At 43.4% G+C, this 26,502-nt stretch overlaps 1 protein-coding gene across 1 annotated transcript in view; it reads left to right on the top strand.

Annotated features, from left to right (window-relative positions):
• LOC133554020 (ubiquitin carboxyl-terminal hydrolase 11-like) overlaps positions 1-26,502 on the top strand; it is a 67,756-nt gene that overhangs the window by 2,389 nt on the left and 38,865 nt on the right. The window contains exons 2-9 of the mRNA XM_061902346.1: positions 5,754-5,863; positions 6,103-6,233; positions 9,760-9,877; positions 11,421-11,566; positions 15,003-15,064; positions 25,210-25,309; positions 25,414-25,587; positions 25,658-25,816. Coding sequence (XP_061758330.1) covers positions 5,754-5,863; positions 6,103-6,233; positions 9,760-9,877; positions 11,421-11,566; positions 15,003-15,064; positions 25,210-25,309; positions 25,414-25,587; positions 25,658-25,816 — 1,000 coding nt within the window. The remainder of the gene's footprint in view (positions 1-5,753; positions 5,864-6,102; positions 6,234-9,759; positions 9,878-11,420; positions 11,567-15,002; positions 15,065-25,209; positions 25,310-25,413; positions 25,588-25,657; positions 25,817-26,502) is intronic.

The raw sequence follows: 26,502 nt of genomic DNA, 5'->3' as shown, positions 1-26,502 counted from the left end.
ATGATCCATATTTGCTTTTAATTCCACTTCTAACGCCACCGTTCTCCATATATTCATGTTATTCTACTTGTAATGCTACCATGATCCATATTTACATGTTATGCCACTTTTAATGTTACCATGCCCCATATTTTTACATGTAATTCCACTTCTAATGCCCTCATTCTCCGTACAGTCATGTTATTCCACTTGTAATTCTACCACGATCCACATTTACATGTAATTCCACTTCTAACACCACTGTTTTTCATATATCAATGTTATTCCATTTGTAATGCCAAAATGATCCATATTTACATGTTATTCCACTCCTAACGCCTCCGTTCTCTATACAGTCATGTTATTCGACTTGTAATGTTACCATGATCCATATTTGCATTTAATTCCACTTCTAACGCCACCGTTCTCCATATGTTCATGTTATTCTACTTGTAATGCTACCATGATCCATATTTACATGTTATGCCACTTTTAATGTTACCATGCCTCATATTTCTACATGTAATTCCACTTCTAATGCCCTCATTCTCCGTACAGTCATGTTATTCCACTTGTAATTCTACCACGATCCACATGTACATGTAATTCCACTTCTAACACCACTGTTTTTTATATATCAACGTTATTCCATTTGTAATGCCAAAATGATCCATATTTACATGTTATTCCACTCCTAACGCCTCCGTTCTCTATACAGTCATGTTATTCGACTTGTAATGTTACCATGATCCATATTTGCATTTAATTCCACTTCTAACGCCACCGTTCTCCATATATTCATGTTATTCTACTTGTAATGCTACCATGATCCATATTTACATGTTATGCCACTTTTAATGTTACCATGCCTCATATTTCTACATGTAATTCCACTTCTAATGCCCTCATTCTCCGTACAGTCATGTTATTCCACTTGTAATTCTACCACGATCCACATGTACATGTAATTCCACTTCTAACACCACTGTTTTTTATATATCAACGTTATTCCATTTGTAATGCCAAAATGATCCATATTTACATGTTATTCCACTCCTAACGCCTCCGTTCTCTATACAGTCATGTTATTCGACTTGTAATGTTACCATGATCCATATTTGCATTTAATTCCACTTCTAACGCCACCGTTCTCCATATATTCATGTTATTCTACTTGTAATGCTACCATGATCCATATTTACATTTACATGTTATGCCACTTTTAATGTTACCATGCCCCATATTTTTACATGTAATTCCACTTCTAATGCCCTCATTCTCCGTACAGTCATGTTATTCCACTTGTAATTCTACCACGATCCACATGTACATGTAATTCCACTTCTAACGCCACTGTTTTTCATATATCAATGTTATTCCATTTGTAATGGCAAAATGATCCATATTTACATGTTATTCCACTCCTAACGCCTCCGTTCTATATACAGTCATGTTATTCGACTTCTAATGTTACCATGATCCATATTTGCATTTAATTCCACTTCTAATGCCACCGTTCTCCATATATTCATGTTATTCTACTTGTAATGCTACCATGATCCATATTTACATGTTATGCCACTTTTAATGTTACCATGCCCCATATTTTTACATGTAATTCCACTTCTAATGCCCTCATTCTCCGTACAGTCATGTTATTCCACTTGTAATTCTACCACAATCCACATTTACATGTAATTCCACTTGTAACACCACTGTTTTTCATGTATCAATGTTATTCCATTTGTAATGCCAAAATGATCCATATTTACATGTTATTCCACTCCTAACGCCTCCGTTCTCTATACAGTCATGTTATTCGACTTCTAATGTTACCATGATCCATATTTGCTTTTAATTCCACTTCTAACGCCACCGTTCTCCATATATTCATGTTATTCTACTTGTAATGCTACCATGATCCATATTTACATGTTATGCCACTTTTAATGTTACCATGCCCCATATTTTTACATGTAATTCCACTTCTAATGCCCTCATTCTCCGTACAGTCATGTTATTCCACTTGTAATTCTACCACGATCCACATTTACATGTAATTCCACTTCTAACACCACTGTTTTTCATATATCAATGTTATTCCATTTGTAATGCCAAAATGATCCATATTTACATGTTATTCCACTCCTAACGCCTCCGTTCTCTATACAGTCATGTTATTCGACTTGTAATGGTACCATGATCCATATTTGCATTTAATTCCACTTCTAACGCCACCGTTCTCCATATATTCATCTTATTCTACTTGTAATGCTACCATGATCCATATTTACATTTACATGTTATGCCACTTTTAATGTTACCATGCCCCATATTTTTACATGTAATTCCACTTCTAATGCCCTCATTCTCCGTACAGTCATGTTATTCCACTTGTAATTCTACCACGATCCACATGTACATGTAATTCCACTTCTAACACCACTGTTTTTCATATATCAATGTTATTCCATTTGTAATGCCAAAATGATCCATATTTACATGTTATTCCACTCCTAACGCCTCCGTTCTATATACAGTCATGTTATTCGACTTCTAATGTTACCATGATCCATATTTGCATTTAATTCCACTTCTAATGCCACCGTTCTCCATATATTCATGTTATTCTACTTGTAATGCTACCATGATCCATATTTACATGTTATGCCACTTTTAATGTTACCATGCCCCATATTTTTACATGTAATTCCACTTCTAATGCCACCATTCTCCATGGATTCATGTTACTCCACATTTAATGCTATCATGATCCATATCTACATGCTATTCTACTTCCAACACCACCATTCTTCATATATTCATGTGTGGTCAATATTATTCTACTTCTAATGCCACAATGCTCCAAAAGTACACGTTATTCCACTTGTTATGCCTATATGGTCCATGTAATCCACTTTTAATGCCACCATAATCAATATTTCCAGTTTATGCTACTTCTATTGCCACCATGATCAATATTTCCAGTCCTTTCACTTCTAATGCCGATATAATTCATGTATTCATGTGATTCCACTTTGAATGCCACCGTGCTCCACATATTCATGTTATTCCACTTCTAATGCCACAATAAGCCATATTTACATTTTATTCCACTTTGAATGCCACCACACTGAAGAGGCAGGAATGTTAAACCCACTCAAAGCTTGACTGTAGTAATCAATGTTTATTTTGAAGTGGCAATAAGTGTGCAGGTACATCCAGTGCTTCATTGAAGTATACATACAAACATACACTTATAATGTTCACTTAAGTGTCTTTCAACTTTTACTTACAGTGTCCTCCACAATGGACATGTACATATTCTGGAATATGCCCTTTCTAAGAAAAAAGGTAACCAACCATTTAACTTTTAATATAGTGAATACCTCCATAAAAACGGAAACGTTGGAAACCACATTGGGTGCGCTTTGCTATGCAGAACGCTGACTTTCTTACCTGCGCCAAAGAGCTAATGTCTCTTGCCAGGGTTTGTTTGTCTGTTAGCAACATAACTCAAAAAGTTCAGGACAGTTTTTGGTGAAATGTCCGAAAACAACCATTCCTCTCATCGACTGCGAACGCACTCCACTTCCTGCTGACGGCGTTCCACGTCCCCACCTGGCCGTAGTTTATGCTCAGACCCGCCCACAACGTTGAAGTGTCAGAAAAGAACCACACACCAGGTTTTTGTTTGATACCACGTCACAGGTGCTCAGAGACTATAGGGTATGGGACTGTCTGATTGTGGCGGTCAACACCCTGTATGATCAGTGTCAGAACTTAGTCCACTCCCTGTATGATCAGTGTCAGAACTTAGTCCACTCCCTGTATGATCAGTGTAGGAACTTAGTCCACTGCCTGTATGATCAGTGTCAGAACTTAGTCCACTCCCTGTATGATCGGTGTCAAAACTTAGTCCACTCACTGTATGATCAGTGTCAGAACTTAGTCCACTGCCTGTATGATCAGTATCAGAACTTAGTCCACTCACTGTATGATCAGTGTCAGAACTTAGTCCACTCCCTGCATGATCAGTATCAGAACTTAGTCCTCTCCCTGTACGATCAGTATCAGAACTTAGTCCACTCCCTGTATGATCAGTGTCAGAACTTAGTCCACTCCCTGTATGATCGGTGTCAGAACTTAGTCCACTCCCTGTATGATCGGTGTCAGAACTTAGTCCACTCCCTGTATGATCGGTGTCAGAACTTAGTCCACTCCCTGTATGATCGGTGTCAGAACTTAGTCCACTCCCTGTATGATCGGTGTCAGAACTTAGTCCACTCCCTGTATGATCAGTATCAGAACTTGGTCCACTCCCTGTATGATCAGTGTCAGAAGTTAGTCCACTCCCTGTATGATCAGTGTCAGAACTTAGTCCACACCCTGTATGATCAGTGTCAGAACTTAGTCCACTCCCTGTATGATCAGTGTCAGAACTTAGTCCACTCCCTGTATGATCGGTGTCAGAACTTAGTCCACTCACTGTATGACCAGTGTCAGAACTTAGTCCACTCTCTGTATGATCAGTATCAGAACTTAGTCCACTCCCTGTATGATCGGTGTCAGAACTTAGTCCACTCCCTGTATGATCAGTGTCAGAACTTAGTCCACTCACTGTATGATCAGTGTCAGAACTTGGGCCACTCCCTGTATGATCAGTGTCAGAACTTGGTCCACTCCCTGTATGATCAGTGTCAGAACTTGACCCACTCCCTGTATGATCAGTGTCAGAACTTGGTCCACTCCCTGTATGATCAGTGTCAGAACTTAGTCCACTCCCTATATGATCAGTGTAGGAACTTAGTCCACTCCCTGTATGATCAGTATCAGAACTTAGTCCACTCCCTGTATGATCGGTGTCAGGACTTAGTCCACTCCCTGTATGATCAGTGTCAGAACTTGGGCCACTCCCTGTATGATCGGTGTCAAAACTTAGTCCACTCCCTGTATGATCAGTGTCAGAACTTGGGCCACACCCTGTATGATCAGTATCAGAACTTAGTCCACTCCCTGTATGATCAGTATCAGAACTTAGTCCACTCCCTGTATGATCAGTGTCAGAACTTAGTCCACTCCCTGTATGATCAGTGTCAGAACTTAGTCCACTCCCTGTATGATCAGTGTCAGAACTTAGTCCACTCCCTGTATGATCAGTGTCAGAACTTAGTCCACTCCCTGTATGATCAGTGTCAGAAGTTAGTCCACTCCCTGTATGATCAGTGTCAGAACTTAGTCCAGTCCCTGTATGATCTGTGTCAGAACTTAGTCCACTCCCTGTATGATCAGTGTCAGAACTTAGTCCAGTCCCTGTATGATCAGTATCAGAACTTAGTCCACTCCCTGTTTGATCGGTGTCAGAACTTAGGTGTTTAGGGCACGTCAGACCGGTAGGAGGCCACGGGGAAGACCCAGGACACGTTGGGAAGACTATGTCTCCCGGTTGGCCTGGGAACGCCTCGGGATTCCCCGGGAAGAGCTGGACCAAGTGGCTGGGGAGAGGGAAGTCTGGGCTTCCCTGCTTCGGCTGCTGCCCCCGTGACCCGACCTCGGATAAGTGTAAGATAGATGGATAGACCACGTCAGTATCTCCAAAACCATTATGCCTCTAACGACGTCCATGCACATTTGGACCAGAGCATTTGTCACGAAGACCACAATGAAGTGTTTGAAATGTAGAAAGTCAGTTTTAAATTGTACGTCTCATCAAATTGGAAGGTTTTCTTGTCAAATGTAAAGTTTCCCGTGAAGTTCCATGGTCTATGTTTTAGGTATGTGGTGGAGCATCGCTGGTACGAGCAGTGGAAGGAGTTTGTGGAGAGCGGCGACCAGAACTCCTCATTGTGTCCCGGTCAGATCAACAACACCCAGCTGTTCGAGGGTCAGTACATTTATATACATTTCATGTAATTGTTCTGGGGGCCACAGTCTTCACGCCAAGGTCTAACAACCTTAAGTATGTTTGATTTAGTCTACAATGACTAAATCAATGTCATCAAATGGATCATCTAGTCAGGACACAAGTTGTAGATCCCAGCAGAAACATCATCTTTGTGTCCACGGTCAATAAGCCTCACAACTATTCGGCTCCCAAGCCTGAACCACATCTCTCCTGCGCAGATCTGGACTCCTACCACCTAAAGGAGCGTCTTGTGGAGAACGAGGACTTTGTCCTGGTGCCGGCCCAGGTCTGGCACAAACTCCTGGCCTGGTATGGCATGGTGAAGGAGCAGCCGCCGCTGGAGCGCAAGGTGAAGGCGACTTTGCAATATCTCCTTCAGGGACTGTTAGAAACATGGGAGAATAATCGTAAAACCTTGTTGGTCATGTAATCAAACTGCTACTTTTCGATGTCACCTCAACAGTTATTGGAGAAATAATGGACAGGCTCGGCAAAATTAAAAACAATATTTTCAATAAAATTAGGCTATGAAAAGTTGGTTTTCCCCTAAATGGCAGACATTATGTTCTCAGTTTGTAGATACTTCTTATAACATCAAAGCCTGAGAAGCTAGAAGAATGTTATGGAAGTACACAAATCAATGGAAATTAAACAATTAGAATAATTCTAATGTGTTGCTTTGTATCAGTTATTGTGTCAGGTCCCCGGGCCCCTCCGCAACTATGTGTCAGGTCCCCGGGCCCCTCCGCAACTATGTGTCAGGTCCCCGGGCGCCTCCACAACTATGTGCCAGGTCCCCGGGCCCCTCCACAACCATGTGCCAGGTCCCCGGGCCCCTCCGCAGCTATGTGTAAGGTCCCCGGGCCCCTCCGCAACTATGTGCCAGGTCCCCGGGCCCCTCCGCAACAATGTGTCAGGTCCCCGGGCCCCTCCACAACTATGTGCCAGGTCCCCGGCCCCCTCCACAACTATGTGTCAGGTCCCCGGGCCCCTCCGCAACTATGTGTCAGGTCCCCGGGCCCCTCCACAACTATGTGCCAGGCCCCCGGGCCCCTCCGCAACCATGTGTCAGGTCCCCGGGCCCCTCCACAACTATGTGTCAGGTCCCCGGGCCCCTCCACAACTATGTGTCAGGTCCCCGGCCCCCCTCCGCAACTATGTGTCAGGTCCCCGGCCCCCTCCGCAACTATGTGTCAGGTCCCCGGGCCCCTCCGCAACTATGTGCCAGGTCCCCGGGCCCCTCCACAACTATGTGTCAGGTCCCCGGGCCCCTACACAACTATGTGTCAGGTCCCCGGGCCCCCTCCACAACTATGTGTCAGGTCCCCGGGCCCCTCCACAACTATGTGTCAGGTCCCCGGGCCATTCCACAACTATGTGTCAGGTCCCCGGGCCCCTCCGCAACTATGTGTCAGGTCCCCGGGCCCCTCCGCAACTATGTGTCAGGTCCCCGGGCCCCTCCGCAACTATGTGTCAGGTCCCCGGGCCCCTCCACAACTATGTGTCAGGTCCCCGGGCCCCTCCGCAACTATGTGTCAGGTCCCCGGGCCCCTCCACAACTATGTGCCAGGTCCCCGGGCCCCTCCACAACTACGTTTCAGGTCCCCGGGCCCCTCCACAACTACGTGTCAGGTCCCCGGGCCCCCCCACAACTATGTGTCAGGTCCCCGGACCCCTCCGCAACTATTTGTCAGGTCCCCAGGCCCCTCCACAACTATGTGCCAGGTCCCCGGGCCCCTCCGCAACTATGTGCCAGGTCCCCGGGCCCCTCCACAACTACGTTTCAGGTCCCCGGGCCCCTCCGCAACTACGTTTCAGGTCCCCGGGCCCCTCCACAACTATGTGTCAGGTCCCCGGGCCCCTCCGCAACTATGTGCCAGGTCCCCGGGCCCCTCCGCAACTATTTGCCAGGTCCCCGGGCCCCTCCGCAACTATGTGTCAGGTCCCCGGGCCCCTCCACATTTATGTGTCAGGTCCCCGGGCCCCTCCACAACTATGTGCCAGGTCCCCGGGCCCCTCCACAACTATGTGCCAGGTCCCCGGGCCCATACACAACTATGTGTCAGGTCCCCGGGCCCCTCCACAACTATGTGTCAGGTCCCCGGCAAGTTTCACTGCAATAAGGGACTAGACCCAAGACCCAACCTCCAGGCTGATGATTTTAACTTGTCCTGAAGAATTTGGAGCTGATCCTCCTTTTTCATTGTCCCATTTAAAGCAGCCGTTCCATTGGCAGCAAAACAGGCCCACAGCATAATACTACCACCACCATGCTTGACGGTAGGAATGGTGTTCCTGGGTTTAAAGGCCTCACCTTTTCTCCTCCAAACATATCGCTGTAACCGCTACATTTGTGTTTCATCTGACATCACATGGACAAAAGCGGAGGAAAGTTCTGTGGTCAGATGGTAGTAAACAGAAGAGAAGCAATAACGCTTCCTGCACGGAGTGAGTGAATGAGTGAGTGAATGAGTGAGTGAGTGCGTGTACGTTTGGTGTTTACAAGTAATCAAAGAATAATTTAACAATTGAAAGTGTTGTTTAGTAAAATGTCAACTTGAATTGACCTACCTGGGGCGGCATAGCTCGGTCGGTAGAGCGGCCGTGCCAGCAACTTGAGGGTCGCAGGTTCGATTCCCGCTTGTGCCATGCTAGTCACTGCCGTTGTGTCCTTGGGCAAGGCGCTTTACCCACCTGCTCCCAGTGCCACCCACACTGCTTTAAATGTAACCTAGATATTGGGTTTCACTATGTAAAGCGCTTTGAGTCACTTGAGAAAAGCGCTATATAAATATAATTGACTTCAATTCACTTCACCTGGAAAAAGTATGTTTTTTAACCCCTGCAATAGATGGAAAGTAAAAAATAATTGGACAAGCCCAGTCAATAAATAAACAATGTCATTCAAATGTTCAATTTCCATTCATTGCAATTGTACAGAAAGTTTTTTGGGATTCTCAAATGTAAAGGGAAAGGTCCAACTTCCTGTGCCAAAACATGATAATGGACACTTTTAAATCATTAACAATCAATATATTATATAATCCGAAAAATAATTGAAATAACATTGCATGATTTAACATTTTTCTACCCCTAATGAACGTTTTGTTTCTTATTCAGAACTTTATCAATCAATCAATCAATCAATGTTTACTTATATAGCCCTAAATCACTAGCGTCTCAAAGGGCTGCACAAACCACTACGACATCCTCGGTAGGCCCACATAAGGGCAAGGAAAAACTCACACCCAGTGGGACGTCGGTGACAATGATGACTATGAGAACCTTGGAGAGGAGGAAAGCAATGGATGTCGAGCGGGTCTAACATGATACTGTGAAAGATCAATCCATAATGGATCCGACACGGTCGCGAGAGTCCAGTCCAAAGCGGATCCAACACAGCAACGAGAGTCCCGTTTACAGCGGAGCCAGCAGGAAACCATCCCAAGCGGAGGCGGATCAGCAGCGCAGAGATGTCCCCAGCCGATACACAGGCGAGCAGTACATGGCCACCGGATCGGACCGGACCCCCTCCACAAGGGAGAGTGGGACATAGGAGAAAAAGAAAACAAGCGGCAGATCAACTGGTCTAAAAAGGGAGTCTATTTAAAGGCTAGAGTATACAAATGAGTTTTAAATGCTTCTACTGAGGTGGCATCTCAAACTTTTACCGGGAGGGCATTCCAGAGTGCTGGAGCCCGAAATGAAAACGCTCAATAGCCCGCAGACTTTTTTTGGGCTTTGGGAATCACTAATAATAATCACTAATACAGAAAATATACAGATCTGTTTGATGAAAAGAAAAACATTTTTAAAATGCCTTCTTCTCCTTGGATCGTGACTTCCCTTTCAGTGTGTGTGTGTGTTTGTTTCAGGTGGTGGACCTGCCCAGCACCCTCAAGGTGGAGGTGTACCCGGTGGAGCTCTTCCTCTGTCTCCATAGCAACATGGACAACATCACCACGGCGCAGTTCAGCCGCACCGACAACATACGTAAGTAGTCGTGACAATGCAGGCTATATATGTATATACTGTGCATTTAATACACCATTTTCCAGGCTACAGAGCGCACACGCAACATTTTGCAAGAAAATAATATTTTCCATTCACTAGCCGCAGATATATACCTTTTTGACATTTCTTATTTACACAGCAATATTCTGTCGATGTTTATTTACACACCGTACTTGTTTCTAAACGGTGTCTGTAACAGGGCAGTAAAACGGCTGATCAAACAAAACAGAAGTTAGCTAAACCGACTTAATAACCCCACACTGATGTCTTGTGACATTGAAACAATACAAACAAGTGCCTTTGTAAGTTAATAAAACTAACAGACATTTATAAATGTGTTTTATTACATATTAGCAAATGACGTTAAATGCATTATGATAGCACGTACAAATATGCATGTAAACACTCCTACATGAGACACTCTAGTACATGGGTGTCAAACTCTGGCCTGCCCTGTAATTAAATGTGGCCCTTGAAGCAATATCAAATTAACTTAGAGCTGGCCCGCCGGTATTATACAGCGGCATTCGACCCGACCTCGGATAAGCGGAAGAAGATGGATGGATGGATGGATGTTTATCATCAATCAATCAATCAATGTTTATTTATATAGCCCCAAATCACAAATGTCTCAAAGGACTGCACAAATCATTACGACTACAACATCCTCGGAAGAACCCACAAAAGGGCAAGGAAAACTCACACCCAGTGGGCAGGGAGAATTCACATTCAGTGGGACGCCAGTGACAATGCTGACTATGAGAAACCTTGGAGAGGACCTCAGATGTGGGCAACCCCCCCCCTCTAGGGGACCGAAAGCAATGGATGTCGAGCGGGTCTAACATGATACTGTGAAAGTTCAATCCATAGTGGCTCCAAGACAGCAGTGAGAGTCCCGTCCACAGGAAACCATCTCAAGCGGATCAGCAGCGTAGAGATGTCCCCAACCGATACAGGCGAGCGGTCCATCCTGGGTCCCGACGAGCGGTCCATCCTGGGTCTCGACTCTGGACAGTCAGTACTTCATCCATGGTCATCGGACCGGACCCCCTCCACAAGGGAGGGGGGGACATAGGAGAAAGAAATGTTGTTTATGTTTATGTTGTGTTACGGTGCAGATGTTCTCCCAAAATGTGTTTGTTGTTCTTGTTTGGTGTGGGTTCACAGTGTGACGCATATTATTTGTAAGATTGATAAAGTTGTTTATACGGGCCACCCTCAGTGTGACCTGTATGGCTGTTGAACAAGTATGCGTTGCATTCACTTGTGTGTGTAAAAGTCGCATGTATTATGTGACTGGGTTGGCACGATATTTCTATGTCGGAAAAGTGGACGTGACGACAGGTTGTTAATAATGCACACCCCCGATATTGTCGTTCGGGTAGAAATGGGGAGAAATTCGGGAGAATGTTTACCCCGGGAGAGGCACTGAAATTTGGCGAGTCCGGGAAAATCGTGAGGGTTGGCAAAGTATGAGTATTAGCGGTGAATACGCTGTAGAATGACATTGTTGTTCTTTCAGAGTCCATCCAGTCGGCCATGTGCCAGGCCTTCTCGCTGCCTCAGACCTCCGAGTGTCGTCTGTGGATGAAAAGCTCCGACAACAATTGTGAACGCCTCAGGAACGTCCACATGAGCGTGCTGGACGCCTGCCTCAGCTCAGGGATGGTCAGTACTACTTTATCATTTATTCATGTTACCTTCTTTTTCTTCTACAGGCTATTTTAAATAAATAAATGATAAATGGGTTGTACTTGTATAGCGCTTTTCTACCTTCAAGGTACTCAAAGCGCTTTGACACTACTTCCACATTCACCCATTCACACACACATTCACACACTGATGGAGGGAGCTGCCATGCAAGGCGCCAACCAGCACCCATCAGGAGCAAGGGTGAAGTGTCTTGCTCAGGACACAACGGACGTGACGAGGTTGGTACTAGGTGGGATTTGAACCAGGGACCCTCGGGTAGCGCACGGCCACCCTCCCACTGCGCCACACCGTCCCCTTTAACCTATATATAATATACATATTTGATTTATTATTTGTAAATATGAATATATTGCCCATCATACGTGTTTAGGCTTTTTCTTCACAATATTGCACTTAATAGAATTTGTTTTACTGCAGACTTGTATACAGTATTGGTCAAAAGTGTACGTACACTTGTAAAGAAGATGATGTCATGGCTTTCTTGACTTTCAATTCATTTCTACAACTCTTGTTTTTTTGTGATGTAGTGATTGGAGCACATTGAATTGAATTATATTTATATAGCGCTTTTCTCTAGTGACTCAAAGCGCTTTACATAGTGAAACCCAATATCTAAGTTACATTTAAACCAGTGTGGGTGGCACTGGGAGCAGGTGGGTAAAGTGTCTTGCCCAAGGACACAACGGCAGTGACTAGGATGGCGGAAGCGGGAATCGAACCTGCAACCCTCAAGTTGCTGGCACGGCCACTCTACCAACCGAGCTATACCGCCATACCATAGCTACCGAGCTATACCATAGTTGTTGCTCACAAAAAAACATTCATGGGCTATATTGTAGTGTCCCGGAAGAGTTAGTGCTGCAAGGGGTTCTGGGTATTCCTTCTTTGATGAATGTATTATGGCTCTACTGAAAATGCGAGCAAAGGTCTTCTCTTTGTCCGTGTGATGTCAGATGAAACTTGCCAAGGGACATGTAAGCAAATATGAACATTGCTGTATGTATACTTTTGATCGCTCACATTGTCAGTAGAGCCATAATAAATTCATAAAATAATTGTTTTTCGTGACCAACAAGTATGTGCTCCAATCACCACATCACAAGAAAATAAGAAATGATTGGAAAGTCAAGACAGTACACTTTTGACCACCATTGTATTTATTTTCATCGTCTTGGGATTCGGTTATCAGCAGAGGTGGGTAGAGTAGCCAGAAATTGTACTCAAGTAAGAGTACAGTTACTTTAGATGTATTACTCAAGTAAAAGTAAGGAGTAGTCACCCAAATATTTACTTGAGTAAAAGTAAAAAGTATGTTGTGAAAAAAACTACTCAAGTACTGAGTAACTGATGAGTAACCTGATTACGGCAACAAGTAATGCACAAAAACATAAAAATAGCAATAAGCAAATTCAGAGCCAGGAATATCTCTTAAGCAACTAAAACAATATTATATATTAAATAATAATACATTAAAATAAATAAAAAATTAAGGCAAATTGAGCCACAATAACATAACAGCACCATAGGCTCAGTAGGCATTGATTGATTGATTGAAACTTGTATTAGTAGATTGCAGTACAGTACATATTCCGTACAATTGACCACTAAATGGTAAAAACCCAATAAGTTTTTCAACATTTATCAATTACTTAATAAATGACCAAGTGTATATATATATATACATACATACCTTTATATATACAGTATATAATTGATATTTATTTTGCGGTTTTTGTTCACGTTAAAGGTATTTTAATGAATATACATGCATGTTTAACATATAGATTCCTATCTTTAATGAAGACAAGAATATAAGTTGGTGTATTACCTGATTCTGATGACTTGCATTGATTGGAATCAGACAGTATAGTGCTGATAACGTCCCGGTTTTCAAATGGAGGAGAAAAAAAGTTCCTCTTTTCTGTCTAATACATCATGAAAGTCGTTGGTTTTTGGCTCCCATATTCGTTTTTATACACTTTACAAGAAATACATTGGCGGCAAACTCCGTAGCTTGCTAGCTTGTTTGCGCTGGCTTTCGGAGACTCTTATTTTGTTAGCGCAGGCGCGATGGAGCGGCGCTTTTATTGTGAAGACAGGAACTGTGCGATCAGTCTTTAGGCTTTTGACGGAAGTACGGTTGAAATAAAAAGTGTCTTTTTTCCTTTACACTTTTGATTGATTGGTTGATTGATTGAAACTTTTATTAGTAGATTGCACAGTACAGTACATATTCCGTACATTTGACCACTAAATGGTAACACCCCAATGAGTTTTTCAACATTTATCAATTACCTAATAAATGACCAAGTGTATATATATATATACAGTATATACATACATACCTTTATATATACAGTATATAATTTATATTTATTTTGCGGTTTTTGTTCACGTTAAAGGTGTTTTAATGAATATACATGCATGTTTAACATATAGATTCCTATCTTTAATGAAGACAAGAATATAAGTTGGTGTATTACCTGATTCTGATGACTTGCATTGATTGGAATCAGACAGTATAGTGCTGATAACGTCCACGTTTTCAAATGGAGGAGAAAAAAAGGTTCCTCCTTCCTGTCTAATACATCATGAACGTCGTTGGTTTTTGGCATCTTATTTGTCCAGCTTCCATATTCTTTTTTTATACACTTTACAAGAAATACGTTGGCGGCAAACTCCGTAGCTTGTTTGCGCTGGCTTTCGGAGACTCTTATTTTGTTAGCGCATGCGTGATGGAGCGGCGCTTTTATTGTGTAGACAGGAACTGTGCGATCAGTCTTTAGGCTTTTGACGGAAGTACGGTTGAAATAAAAAGTGTCTTTTTTCCTTTACACTTTTGGTTGATTGATTGAAACTTTTATTAGTATATTGCACAGTGCAGTACATATTCCGTACAGTTGACCACTAAATGCTAACACCCCAATAAGTTTTTCAACATGTCGGGTTCTACGTGTGACGGTCACGTGACCACCTGGCTCTGTTTGATTGGTCCAACGTCACCAGTGACTGCATTTGATTGGTGAAACGCAAGCTAGCGTAGTTCCTACTTTGAATGTGTGTCTGACAAAATCAAAACAAACAAAGCGTGCATTAAGAGATCGATTAAAAAAAAAAAGTAGCGAGTAGCGACCTGATTGCAGCTAAATGGAGCGGAGTAAAAGTAGCGTTTTTTCTCGCGCGTTACTACCCACCTCTGGTTATCACCAATGACTTATTCTTGTAAGAAGATCAAATAAAATGTGTATATTATGACTTTATTTTCCAAAATGTAATGTAAATAATACAGTATGTAGCCACCTGCCAATGGCGGGTTAAAAAAGGGTCTAATTAGCCCATTTCGTGTTTAAAGTGCACCTGTGATGAGACTGTGTGTGCGTGTGCATTTCAGACGGTGATCATGGAGACGAGGAATGCTGACGGCACCTGGCCGAGCTCCAGACCTCAAATCATGTAAGTTTTGCTTTCATTTTCTTGTGTTGCTCCTGGTTGTCATCACTTGGAATGAGCTGTTGGTGTTGAGGACGAAAGCAAAAACACTTGCCTTTGGCGCTGCCATGTTGCTTTGGGTCAGGGTACGTGTCCTGACTGCTTAGTGAGGGGACAAGTCCCGAATGAAAGTAGACTACAGCAGTTGTGCCAGGTGCCAGGGGACTGTTTGTGACGCGCATGGTCCTGGAATTTATTCTTTTAAAGTGCTTTTAATAGAGCGTGGTTTAGCTTGAGTGCTAATAGATAGGGTGTGTGTGTGTGTGTGTGGGAGCACTATTGTGTACTTTATCCACTTGCCTCGCCCTCAGGGGGTCAGCAAAAACACCAACTTTCCCCAGCCGTGGTGCGCATGTACTGACTTGTCTGAAGTCTGAAGCTAATGTCAGAGAAAAGTTGCCTCAGCGCAAAAAATATGACTAAAGTTCTACAGCTCTATTTTCATTTGCACTTAAATTTGATCGAGAAATGTATTTTTAGCACGACATACTTGTCCAACCATCCTTGCCTTGCGTATTTCTTATGCAGGGTATTTAATTTAGTACTTTTTTTTTTTATTATTTACTTATCAGCCTGACCTAAAGAGGAACTGCACTTTTCTGGATTTTTGCCTGTTGTTTATGATCATTATGAAACACATGACGACGGATGTTCTTTTTTTATTTCATTTTTTGCATTTAAAAAAGTAAATAAATGCGATCAAAAGTCAGCTTGCAATGAAGCTCCTAAGGGAGCCGTGCAATTCTGCCTCCAAAGCCCTTAAAAAAACACCTTCATTGAGGTTTTATATACATGCTGTAAGTATATGTGTAGTATCTAGTAACATTCATAATAACATGATGGAAGTATATATGTCATCTAGTAAGATTCATAATAACATGTAATATATACATGATTTAAGTACATATGTAGTATCTAGTAACATTCATAATAACATGTAATACAAACATGATATAAGTATATATGTAGTATCTAGTAACATTCATAATAACATGTAATGTATACATGATGGAAGTATATATGTCATCTAGTAAGATTCATAATAACATGTAATATATACATGATTTAAGTACATATGTAGTATCTAGTAACATTCATAATAACATGTAATATATACATGATGGAAGTATATATGTCATCTAGTAAGATTCATAATAACATGTAATATATACATGATTTAAGTACATATGTAGTATCTAGTAACATTCATAATAACATGTAATACAAACATGATATAAGTATATATGTAGTATCTAGTAACATTCATAATAACATGTAATATATACATGATGGAAGTATATATGTCATCTAGTAAGATTCATAATGACATGTAATATATACATGATTTAAGTACATATGTAGTATCTAGTAACATTCATAATAACATGTAATATATACATGATGGAAGTATATATGTCATCTAGTAAGATTCATAATAACATGTAATATATACATGATTTAAGTACATATGTAGTATCTAGTAACATTCATAATAACATGTAATACAAACATGATATAAGTATATATGTAGTATCTAGTAACATTCATAATAACATGTAATATATACATGCTGTAAGTATATGTGTAGTATCTAGTAACATTCATAATAACATGTAATGTATACATGATGGAAGTATATATGTCATCTAGTAAGATTCATAATAACATGTAATATATACATGATTTAAGTACATATGTAGTATCTAGTAACATTCATAATAACATGTAATATATACATGATGGAAGTATATATGTCATCTAGTAAGATTCATAATAACATGTAATATATACATGATTTAAGTACATATGTAGTATCTAGTAACATTCATAATAACATGTAATACAAACATGATATAAGTATATATGTAGTATCTAGTAACATTCATAATAACATGTAATATATACATGCTGTAAGTATATGTGTAGTATCTAGTAACATTCATAATAACATGTAATGTATACATGATTTAAGTACATATGTAGTATCTAGTAACATTCATAATAACATGTAATACAAACATGATATAAGTACATATGTAGTATCTAGTAACATTCATAATAACATGTAATACAAACATGATATAAGTATATATGTAGTATCTAGTAACATTCATAATAACATGTAATATATACATGATGGAAGTATATATGTAGTATCTAGTAAGATTCATAATGACATGTAATATATACATGATTTAAGTACATATGTAGTATCTAGTAACATTCATAATAACATGTAATGTATACATGATGGAAGTATATATGTCATCTAGTAAGATTCATAATAACATGTAATACATACATGATTTAAGTACATATGTAGTATCTAGTAACATTCACAATAACATGTAATACAAACATGATATAAGTATATATGTAGTATCTAGTAACATTCATAATAACATGTAATGTATACATGATGGAAGTATATATGTCATCTAGTAAGATTCATAATAACATGTAATATATACATGATTTAAGTACATATGTAGTATCTAGTAACATTCATAATAACATGTAATATATACATGATGGAAGTATATATGTCATCTAGTAAGATTCATAATAACATGTAATATATACATGATTTAAGTACATATGTAGTATCTAGTAACATTCATAATAACATGTAATACAAACATGATATAAGTATATATGTAGTATCTAGTAACATTCATAATAACATGTAATATATACATGCTGTAAGTATATGTGTAGTATATAGTAACATTCATAATAACATGTAATGTATACATGATGGAAGTATATATGTCATCTAGTAAGATTCATAATAACATGTAATATATACATGATTTAAGTACATATGTAGTATCTAGTAACATTCATAATAACATGTAATATATACATGCTGTAAGTATATATGTAGTATCTAGTAACATTCATAATAACATGTAATGTATACATGATGGACGTATATATGTCATCTAGTAAGATTCATAATAACATGTAATATATACATGATTTAAGTACATATGTAGTATCTAGTAACATTCATAATAACATGTAATATATACATGATGTAAGTATATATGTAGTATCTAGTAACATTCATAATAACATGTAATATATAGATGCTGTAAGTATATATGTAGTATCTAGTAACATTCATAATAACATGTAATGTATACATGATGGAAGTATATATGTCATCTAGTAAGATTCATAATAACATGTAATATATACATGATTTAAGTACATATGTAGTATCTAGTAACATTCATAATAACATGTAATACAAACATGATATAAGTATATATGTAGTATCTAGTAACATTCATAATAACATGTAATGTATACATGATGGAAGTATATATGTCATCTAGTAAGATTCATAATAACATGTAATACATACATGATTTAAGTACATATGTAGTATCTAGTAACATTCATAATAACATGTAATATATAGATGCTGTAAGTATATACAGTGGGGCAAAAAGTATTTAGTCAGCCAGCGATTGTGCAAGTTCTCCCACTTAAAATGATGACAGAAGTCTGTAATTTTCATCATAGGTACACTTCAACTGTGAGAGACAGAATGTGGAAAAAAAATCCAGGAATTCACATTGTAGGAATTTTAAAGAATTTATTTGTAAATGATGGTGGAAAATAAGTATTTGGTCAAGCATTCAAAGCTCTCACTGATAGGAGGTTTTGGCTCAAAAATCTCACGATACATGGCCCCATTCATTCTTTCCTTAACACGGATCAGTCGTCCTGTCCCCTTAGCAGAAAAACAGCCCCAAAGCATGATGTTTCCACCCCCATGCTTCACAGTAGGCATGGTGTTCTTGGGATGCAACTCAGTATTCTTCTTCCTCCAAACACGAGGAGTTGAGTTGATACCAAAATGAATACATGGATGATACAGTGGAGTCATGTGGTCAGATGAAACCAAAATAGAACTTTTTGGTATAAACTCAACTGGTGGTGTTTGGAGGAAGAAGAATACTGAGTTGCATCCCAAGAACACCATACCTACTGTGAAGCATGGGGGTGGAAACATCATGCTTTGGGGCTGGTTTTCTGCTAAGGGGACAGGACGATTGATCCGTGTTAAGGAAAGAACGAATGGGGCCATGTATCGTGAGATTTTTGAGCCAAAACCTCCTTCAATCAATAAGAGCTTTGAATGCAATACAAATCAAGAGTAAGATTACTCATTAACTTAAAGGATGTAATATTAAGGAGTGGGACAGGAGGACGCAGCCACTAGCGTAGCTATGTTAGCTAAATGCTAACTTTACAGCAGGGGTGCCCATTACGTCGATCGCGAGCTACCAGTCGACCGCGGGGGGTGTGTCAGTCCATCTCCAGCCAGGCTTTTAAAAAAAATAGACCTAAAAATGAGTGATCATCAATCTTCACCAAGACGTCACTTAAATGACATTCACGGTACCGGAGGGTCTTGTGAGATGACGCTGGCTGCTGCAAGATCATTATTATGAAAATATGACCGAGAGGAAGGCGAGAAACACTTTTTATTTCAACAGACTCTCGCGCCGTACCTTCCGTCAAAACTCTAAAGGCCGACTGCACATTTCCTATCTTCACAATAAAAGCCCTGCTTCATGCTGCCTGCGCTAACTAAATACAGAGTCTCAGAAAACTGGCGTGCACAAGCGATCCCTCAGAAAGCTGGCGTGCACATCACTTGTGCACGCCAGCTTTCCCAGACTCTTATTTTGTTAGCGCAGGCAGCATGAAGCAGGGCTTTTATTGTGAAGATAGGAAATGTGCAGTCGGCCTTTAGAGTTTTGACGGAAGGGACGGCGCGAAAGTCTGTTGAAATAAAAAGTGTTTCCCGCCTTCCTCTCTGTCATTTTTTCATAATAATGAACTGGCAGCAGCCAGCGTCATCTCACAAGACCCTCGGGTGCCGTGAATGTCAATCAAGCAAGCTACGGAATTTGCCGCCAATGTTTTTCTTGTAAAGTGTATGGAAGCTGGATGAATTAGATGCCAAAAACCAACCACTTTCATGTGGTATTGTACAGAAAGGACCACTTTTTTTCTCCTCCATTTGAAAATGTGGGCGTTATCATCATTACTGTCTGATTCCAATCAATGCAAGTCATCAGAATCAGGTAATACACCAACTTATATTCTTGTCTTGGTGAAAGAAAGACATCTATATGTGTTACACATGCTTGTATTATCATTAAACACATTTAACTTGTTTACAAAAATGTCTCTTTCATAAATAATAGATATATATAAATGAGGTAGATCCCCTCGAGTTGGTCAATTGAAAAGTAGCTCGCCTGCAGAAAAAGTGTGGGCACCCCTGCTTTACAGTCTTACGGTGCCTTCCAATTGTACTGTCAAGTGGAATGGCCCCCAAGATGATATATTCCACTTGGCTTCAAAGAGTGTAAACAATAATAGCTTCTGACTAGATGTTGTGGCACTAAATCAGTACTGTTGTAGGTCTTGTGTACCTTTGACCTTTTCATCAACCGTGTTTGAAGTTTGCTCTCCACTAGTTGTTTATATTCAGAGAAGGCGAGTGCAAGAGTATCTTTCCGTCTCGTACCAGGAACTCTCAGAACTCGGCTGTGACCTCGTTCCCAGCTCCCGACTCCCAAATTCGGAGGTTAATGGAACGCACCATTGCACTTGACATGGTGCTGAGTTAGCTTATGGCTAAGAGCAGGAGGCACTTTGGATAGAAGCAACAACGAACATGGCCACTGATCAGCAACCGTTGCTTTGGTTTGGTCCTCGTCAGACCAGGATGCCCAGAGTGCGGCTCCTCAGTTAGATACTGGACTCTTTAAAGCTGCTCAGTCATCAAGGCTGGACTGTGGAAAAGTCATCAATTTTCCATTTCCAGTAATCCATCCATCCATCCATTTTCTACCTTTCGGGGTGGCGGGGGGCGCTGGCGCCTATCTCAGCTACAATCGGGCGGAAGGCGGGGTACACCCTGGACAAGTCGCCACCTCATCGCAGGGCCAACACAGATAGACAGACAACATTCACACACTAGGGCCCATTTAGTGTTGCCAATCAACCTATCCCCAGTTGCATGTCTTTGGAAGTGGTAGGGGCCTATCCCCAGGTGCAAGTCCTTGGAGGTGGGAGGGGCCTATCCCCAGGTGCATGTCTTTGGAGGCGGGAGGAAGCCGGAGTACCCGGAGGGAACCCACGCATTCACGGGGAGAACATGCCAAACTCCACACAGAAAGATCCCGAGCCTGGATTTGAACCCAGGACTGCAAGATCCTTCGTATTGTGAGGCAGACGCACTAACCCCCTCTGCCACCGTGAAGCCCATTTCCAGTAATTAGGTGCAGTAATGCACCTGTGAAAACAAGCCAATACAAAAACGAACCAGCTCAGTTGCCAGAATTTAGCGTTGAAATAACAACGGTACTGTTTTTTTTTTAATTCATAGCTTGCACTGTAAAAAAAAATGGCCAGAGATGGATTATACAGACAATTTGACATTTACAGTCATTTGGGTTAAAATATCTGGTCCCCTAGAGGGGGGGGTTGCCCACATCTGAGGTCCTCTCCAAGGTTTCTCATAGTCAGCATTGTCACTGGCGTCCCACTGGGTGTGAGTTTTCCTTGCCCTTTTGTGGGTTCTTCCGAGGATGTTGTAGTCGTAATGATTTGTGCAGTCCTTTGAGACATTTGTGATTTGGGTCTATATAAATAAACATTGATTGATTGATTGACTTGGCAGCCAGTTTAAATTGGAGAGCCCAGCTCTACGGTAAAGTTGTAAAGGGCCTCACCCCACGTCCTGTAATGACAACCTAAATGCTTAGAAACGTTGCAACCTCCGTCTGTCTGGGTGTTGTTGAAACCCATAGGGTGAAATATGGAGGAGGAACTGCTTATAGAACTCCTGGAAATGGCTGAAATCTGACTTTTTAGAGCCTTAACCCTAAAAGACGTAGCGTTCCAAGATGGCGCTCTTGTGTCATCCTTTTGTGTTTCCCTCTTGTTTTCATGTGGTATTATATATTTTTTTTTGCCTTTTGGTCCGGGACCCTTTGGGACTGTGTGACAAGGTGGTGGATTAAAGCAGGTCACTTGATCAAAGGACGGAGCACCAGACTGGACTTTTCACTTCCTGACGGCCTTTGAAGTCTGGAGGGCTGGAATCTTACAGCCCGGTGTGATATTAGTGATCAGGACCTGGTCTGAGATAGGGTGTGTTGGTGTGCAAGACGACAAGTCCCGTATCCAGGGAGACTTTCGTGACCTCTGTGGTGCTTTTTTTGTGGGCTTCTGGATCTGCCTCCCGGGAGCCTTTTGGCCATGGAGACCAGCTGCTGGGTCTCTGCCACACCGGAGTCGCTTTGGAGGGACTGGAGGAGATGCGGATGAGGGGGACAGGGCTGGGGAGTTTGGAGGGACTGGAGGAGATGCGGATGAGGGGACAGGGCTGCGGAGTTTGGAGGGACTGGAGGAGATGCGGATGAGGGGACAGGGCTGGGGAGTTTGGAGGGACTGGAGGAGATGCGGATGCGGGGACAGGGCTGCGGAGTTTGGAGGGACTGGAGGAGATGCGGATGAGGGGACAGGGCTGCGGAGTTTGGAGGGACTGGAGGAGATGCGGATGAGGAGGACAGGGCTGCGGAGTTTGGAGGGACTGGAGGAGATGCGGATGAGGGGTACAGGGCTGCGGAGTTTGGAGGGACTGGAGGAGATGCGGATGAGGGGACAGGGCTGCGGAGTTTGGAGGGACTGGAGGAGATGCGGATGAAGGGACAGGGCTGCGGAGTTTGGAGGGACTGGAGGAGATGCGGATGAGGGGTACAGGGCTGCGGAGTTTGGAGGGACTGGAGGAGATGCGGATGAGGGGTACAGGGCTGCGGAGTTTGGAGGGACTGGAGGAGATGCGGATGAAGGGACAGGGCTGCGGAGTTTGGAGGGACTGGAGGAGATGCGGATGAGGGGACAGGGCTGCGGAGTTTGGAGGGACTGGAGGAGATGCGGATGAGGGGACAGGGCTGCGGAGTTTGGAGGGACTGGAGGAGATGCGGATGAGGGGGACAGGGCTGCGGAGTTTGGAGGGACTGGAGGAGATGCGGATGAGGGGACAGGGCTGGGGAGTTTGGAGGGACTGGAGGAGATGCGGATGAGGGGACAGGGCTGCGGAGTTTGGAGGGACTGGAGGAGATGCGGATGAGGGGACAGGGCTGCGGAGTTTGGAGGGACTGGAGGAGATGCGGATGAGGGGGACAGGGCTGCGGAGTTTGGAGGGACTGGAGGAGATGCGGATGAGGGGACAGGGCTGCGGAGTTTGGAGGGACTGGAGGAGATGCGGATGAGGGGACAGGGCTGCGGAGTTTGGAGGGACTGGAGGAGATGCGGATGAGGGGACAAGGCTGCGGAGTTTGGAGGGACTGGAGGAGATGCGGATGAGGGGACAGGGCTGCGGAGTTTGGAGGGACTGGAGGAGATGCGGATGAGGGGACAAGGCTGCGGAGTTTGGAGGGACTGGAGGAGATGCGGATGAGGGGACAGGGCTGCGGAGTTTGGAGGGACTGGAGGAGATGCGGATGAGGAGGACAGGGCTGCGGAGTTTGGAGGGACTGGAGGAGATGTGGATGAGGGGACAGGGCTGCGGAGTTTGGAGGGACTGGAGGAGATGCGGATGAGGAGGACAGGGCTGCGGAGTTTGGAGGGACTGGAGGAGATGCGGATGAGGGGTACAGGGCTGCGGAGTTTGGAGGGACTGGAGGAGATGCGGATGAGGGGACAGGGCTGCGGAGTTTGGAGGGACTGGAAGAAATGCGGATGAGGGGACAGGGCTGCGGAGTTTGGAGGGACTGGAGGAGATGCGGATGAGGGGACAAGGCTGCGGAGTTTGGAGGGACTGGTGGAGATGCGGATGAGGGGGACAGGGCTGCGGAGCTGGCACTGAGCGCTGGGACGGAGAGGCTTGGCGGTGTCTTGGCTGGGTGAGCAGGTGTCGGACACCTCATCGCTCATCCATGCGGACTGGACACTGTCCTGGTTGCTTTGTTGGGTCTGCTCCTGTCTCTGGCCATGCTCCCTCCACCCCAGCGGACGATGGCGTGGAACACCGCAGAGGCCACCACAGTGGATATGTTTATTTGACTTTTTATTCATAGCTGTATGTAGAAGTGTCTGCTTGTATCTGCTGCTTTAATGTCTTTGATGTCCTATGTGTTCTTTGATGTTTGATGTTTCCCTCTTACACACATGGAAGAGGGATGTGTACTATGGCTATGAGTTGTTGTTTTTTTCCCTTGGCCTCAGTCTGCCCCCTTGTTTACCTGTATCTCATCTTTTTTTGTAAGGGGGCGCTGGAAGCCGGCAGACCCGTCAGCGATCCTGTTCTGTCTCCCTGTAATGTTTGTCTGATCTTGAATGGGATTGTGCTGAAAATTGTAACTTTCCTGACGGAATAAATAAAGTACCGTCTAATCTAATCTAAAGTTATATCTATATATGGGGCTAAGTTCCTTGCTGCTGCACGGTGGGACCGACCTGTTCTGCACTCCTTCATCCATTCATTTCCTGTAAATAGCTGCTTAAACTTGACTTTTGTTTTCTGTTTCATGCTACCTTGATGGCTAGTTTAGCACTTAGCATGCCTTTGATTGATTGAGTGCAACTTGTACAGTACATATTCCCTATAACTGACCACTAAATGGTGACACCCCAATAAGTTGTTTAAGACTTCTTGTCTGCTTCCGCCTAAGAAGTGTATTTAATTGGAGGCGGGATGGGGGGCGTGGCTCCACAGGGGAGAGCTTTTTGATGAGAAGATGTGAGGATTGCACTTCATCAAACATGAGAAGCCTTGTTGTCTTTTCTTCTCCCAAAGCTGTCCTCCATCAAGTGGGGGCCGGCCCGTCTAGCTAGGCGGGATCACGTCCACGAGCCATGAAAAGCTGCAACTTTTGAGCGCCTCTCCTCTTTCAGAAGTGGCGCAAACAAGTGAGGGAGATGACGGCTTTTTTTTCCTCACCTTTGGTGCTCACGACAATATCCCTTCAATGACACACTTTGGCCCGGCTGCTCTTTTCTACTCCTTTTCTTCTCCACATGATACTTACTTCTACTTTCTTACAACCCGCTACTTCCTTTTTCCCCAGGAGGAACTCCGTGGAGGATCAGGACTCGTATCGAGGTCAGCCTGGTGTCTGCGGCCTCACCAACCTGGGCAACACCTGCTTCATGAACTCTGCCCTGCAGGTCCCTCCTCTACACACACACACACACACACACACACACACACACACACACACACACACACACACACACAGAGTGGCTGATCGGCTGTCCCCTTGCCCGTGCAGTGTCTGAGCAACACCCCCCCGCTGACCGAGTACTTCCTGCAGAGCTCCTACCTGGAGGAGCTCAACTTCTCCAACCCGCTGGGCATGAAGGGCGAGATCGCCGAGGCCTACGCCGACGTCATCAAGCAGATGTGGTCGGGCCGCCATTACTCGGTGGTGCCGCGCGTCTTCAAGGTGACGCCGACAGGTGCTGGCCGGTCCCGGCGTCCACGCTGACGGCGGTTGTTTTGTTTTGCACGGGCAGACCAAGGTGGGCCACTTTGCCTCTCAGTTCCTGGGGTACCAACAACACGACAGCCAGGAGCTGCTCTCCTTCCTGCTGGACGGACTGCACGAGGACCTCAACCGGGTCAAGAACAAGGAGTACATCGAACTGAGAGACGCAGACGGCCGACCCGATCAGGTCACCCACTCTTTTTAGTGCATAGTACCTGTACCCCATCAGGTCACCCACTCTTTAGTGCATAGTACCTGTACCCCATCAGGTCACCCACTCTTTAGTGCATAGTACCTGTACCCCATCAGGTCACCCACTCTTTAGTGCATAGTACCTGTACCCCATCAGGTCACCCACTCTTTAGTGCATAGTACCTGTACCCCATCAGGTCACCCACTCTTTAGTGCATAGTACCTGTACCCCATCAGGTCACCCACTCTTTAGTGCATAGTACCTGTACCCCATCATTCACTCGCTCTTTAGTGCATAGTACCTGTACACGATCAGGTCACCCACTCTTTAGTGCATAGTACCTGTACCCCATCAGGTCACCCACTCTTTAGGGCATAGTACCTGTACCCCATCAGGTCACCCACTCTTTAGTGCATGGTACCTGTACCCCATCAGGTCACCCACTCTTTAGTGCATAGTACCTGTACCCCATCAGGTCACCCACTCTTTAGTGCATAGTACCTGTACCCCTTCAGGTCACCCACTCTTTAGTGCATAGTACCTGTACCCCATCAGGTCACCCACTCTTTAGTGCATAGTACCTGTACCCCATCAGGTCACCCACTCTTTAGTGCATAGTACCTGTACCCCATCAGGTCACCCACTCTTTAGTGCATAGTACCCGTACACGATCAGGTCAC

The sequence above is a fragment of the Nerophis ophidion genome, linkage group LG06, assembly GCF_033978795.1.
Source record: "Nerophis ophidion isolate RoL-2023_Sa linkage group LG06, RoL_Noph_v1.0, whole genome shotgun sequence".
NCBI lineage: Eukaryota > Metazoa > Chordata > Actinopteri > Syngnathiformes > Syngnathidae > Nerophis > Nerophis ophidion.
The sequence above is the reverse complement of the archived record's forward strand: the minus strand, read 5'-3'. Positions and strand labels throughout refer to the sequence as shown.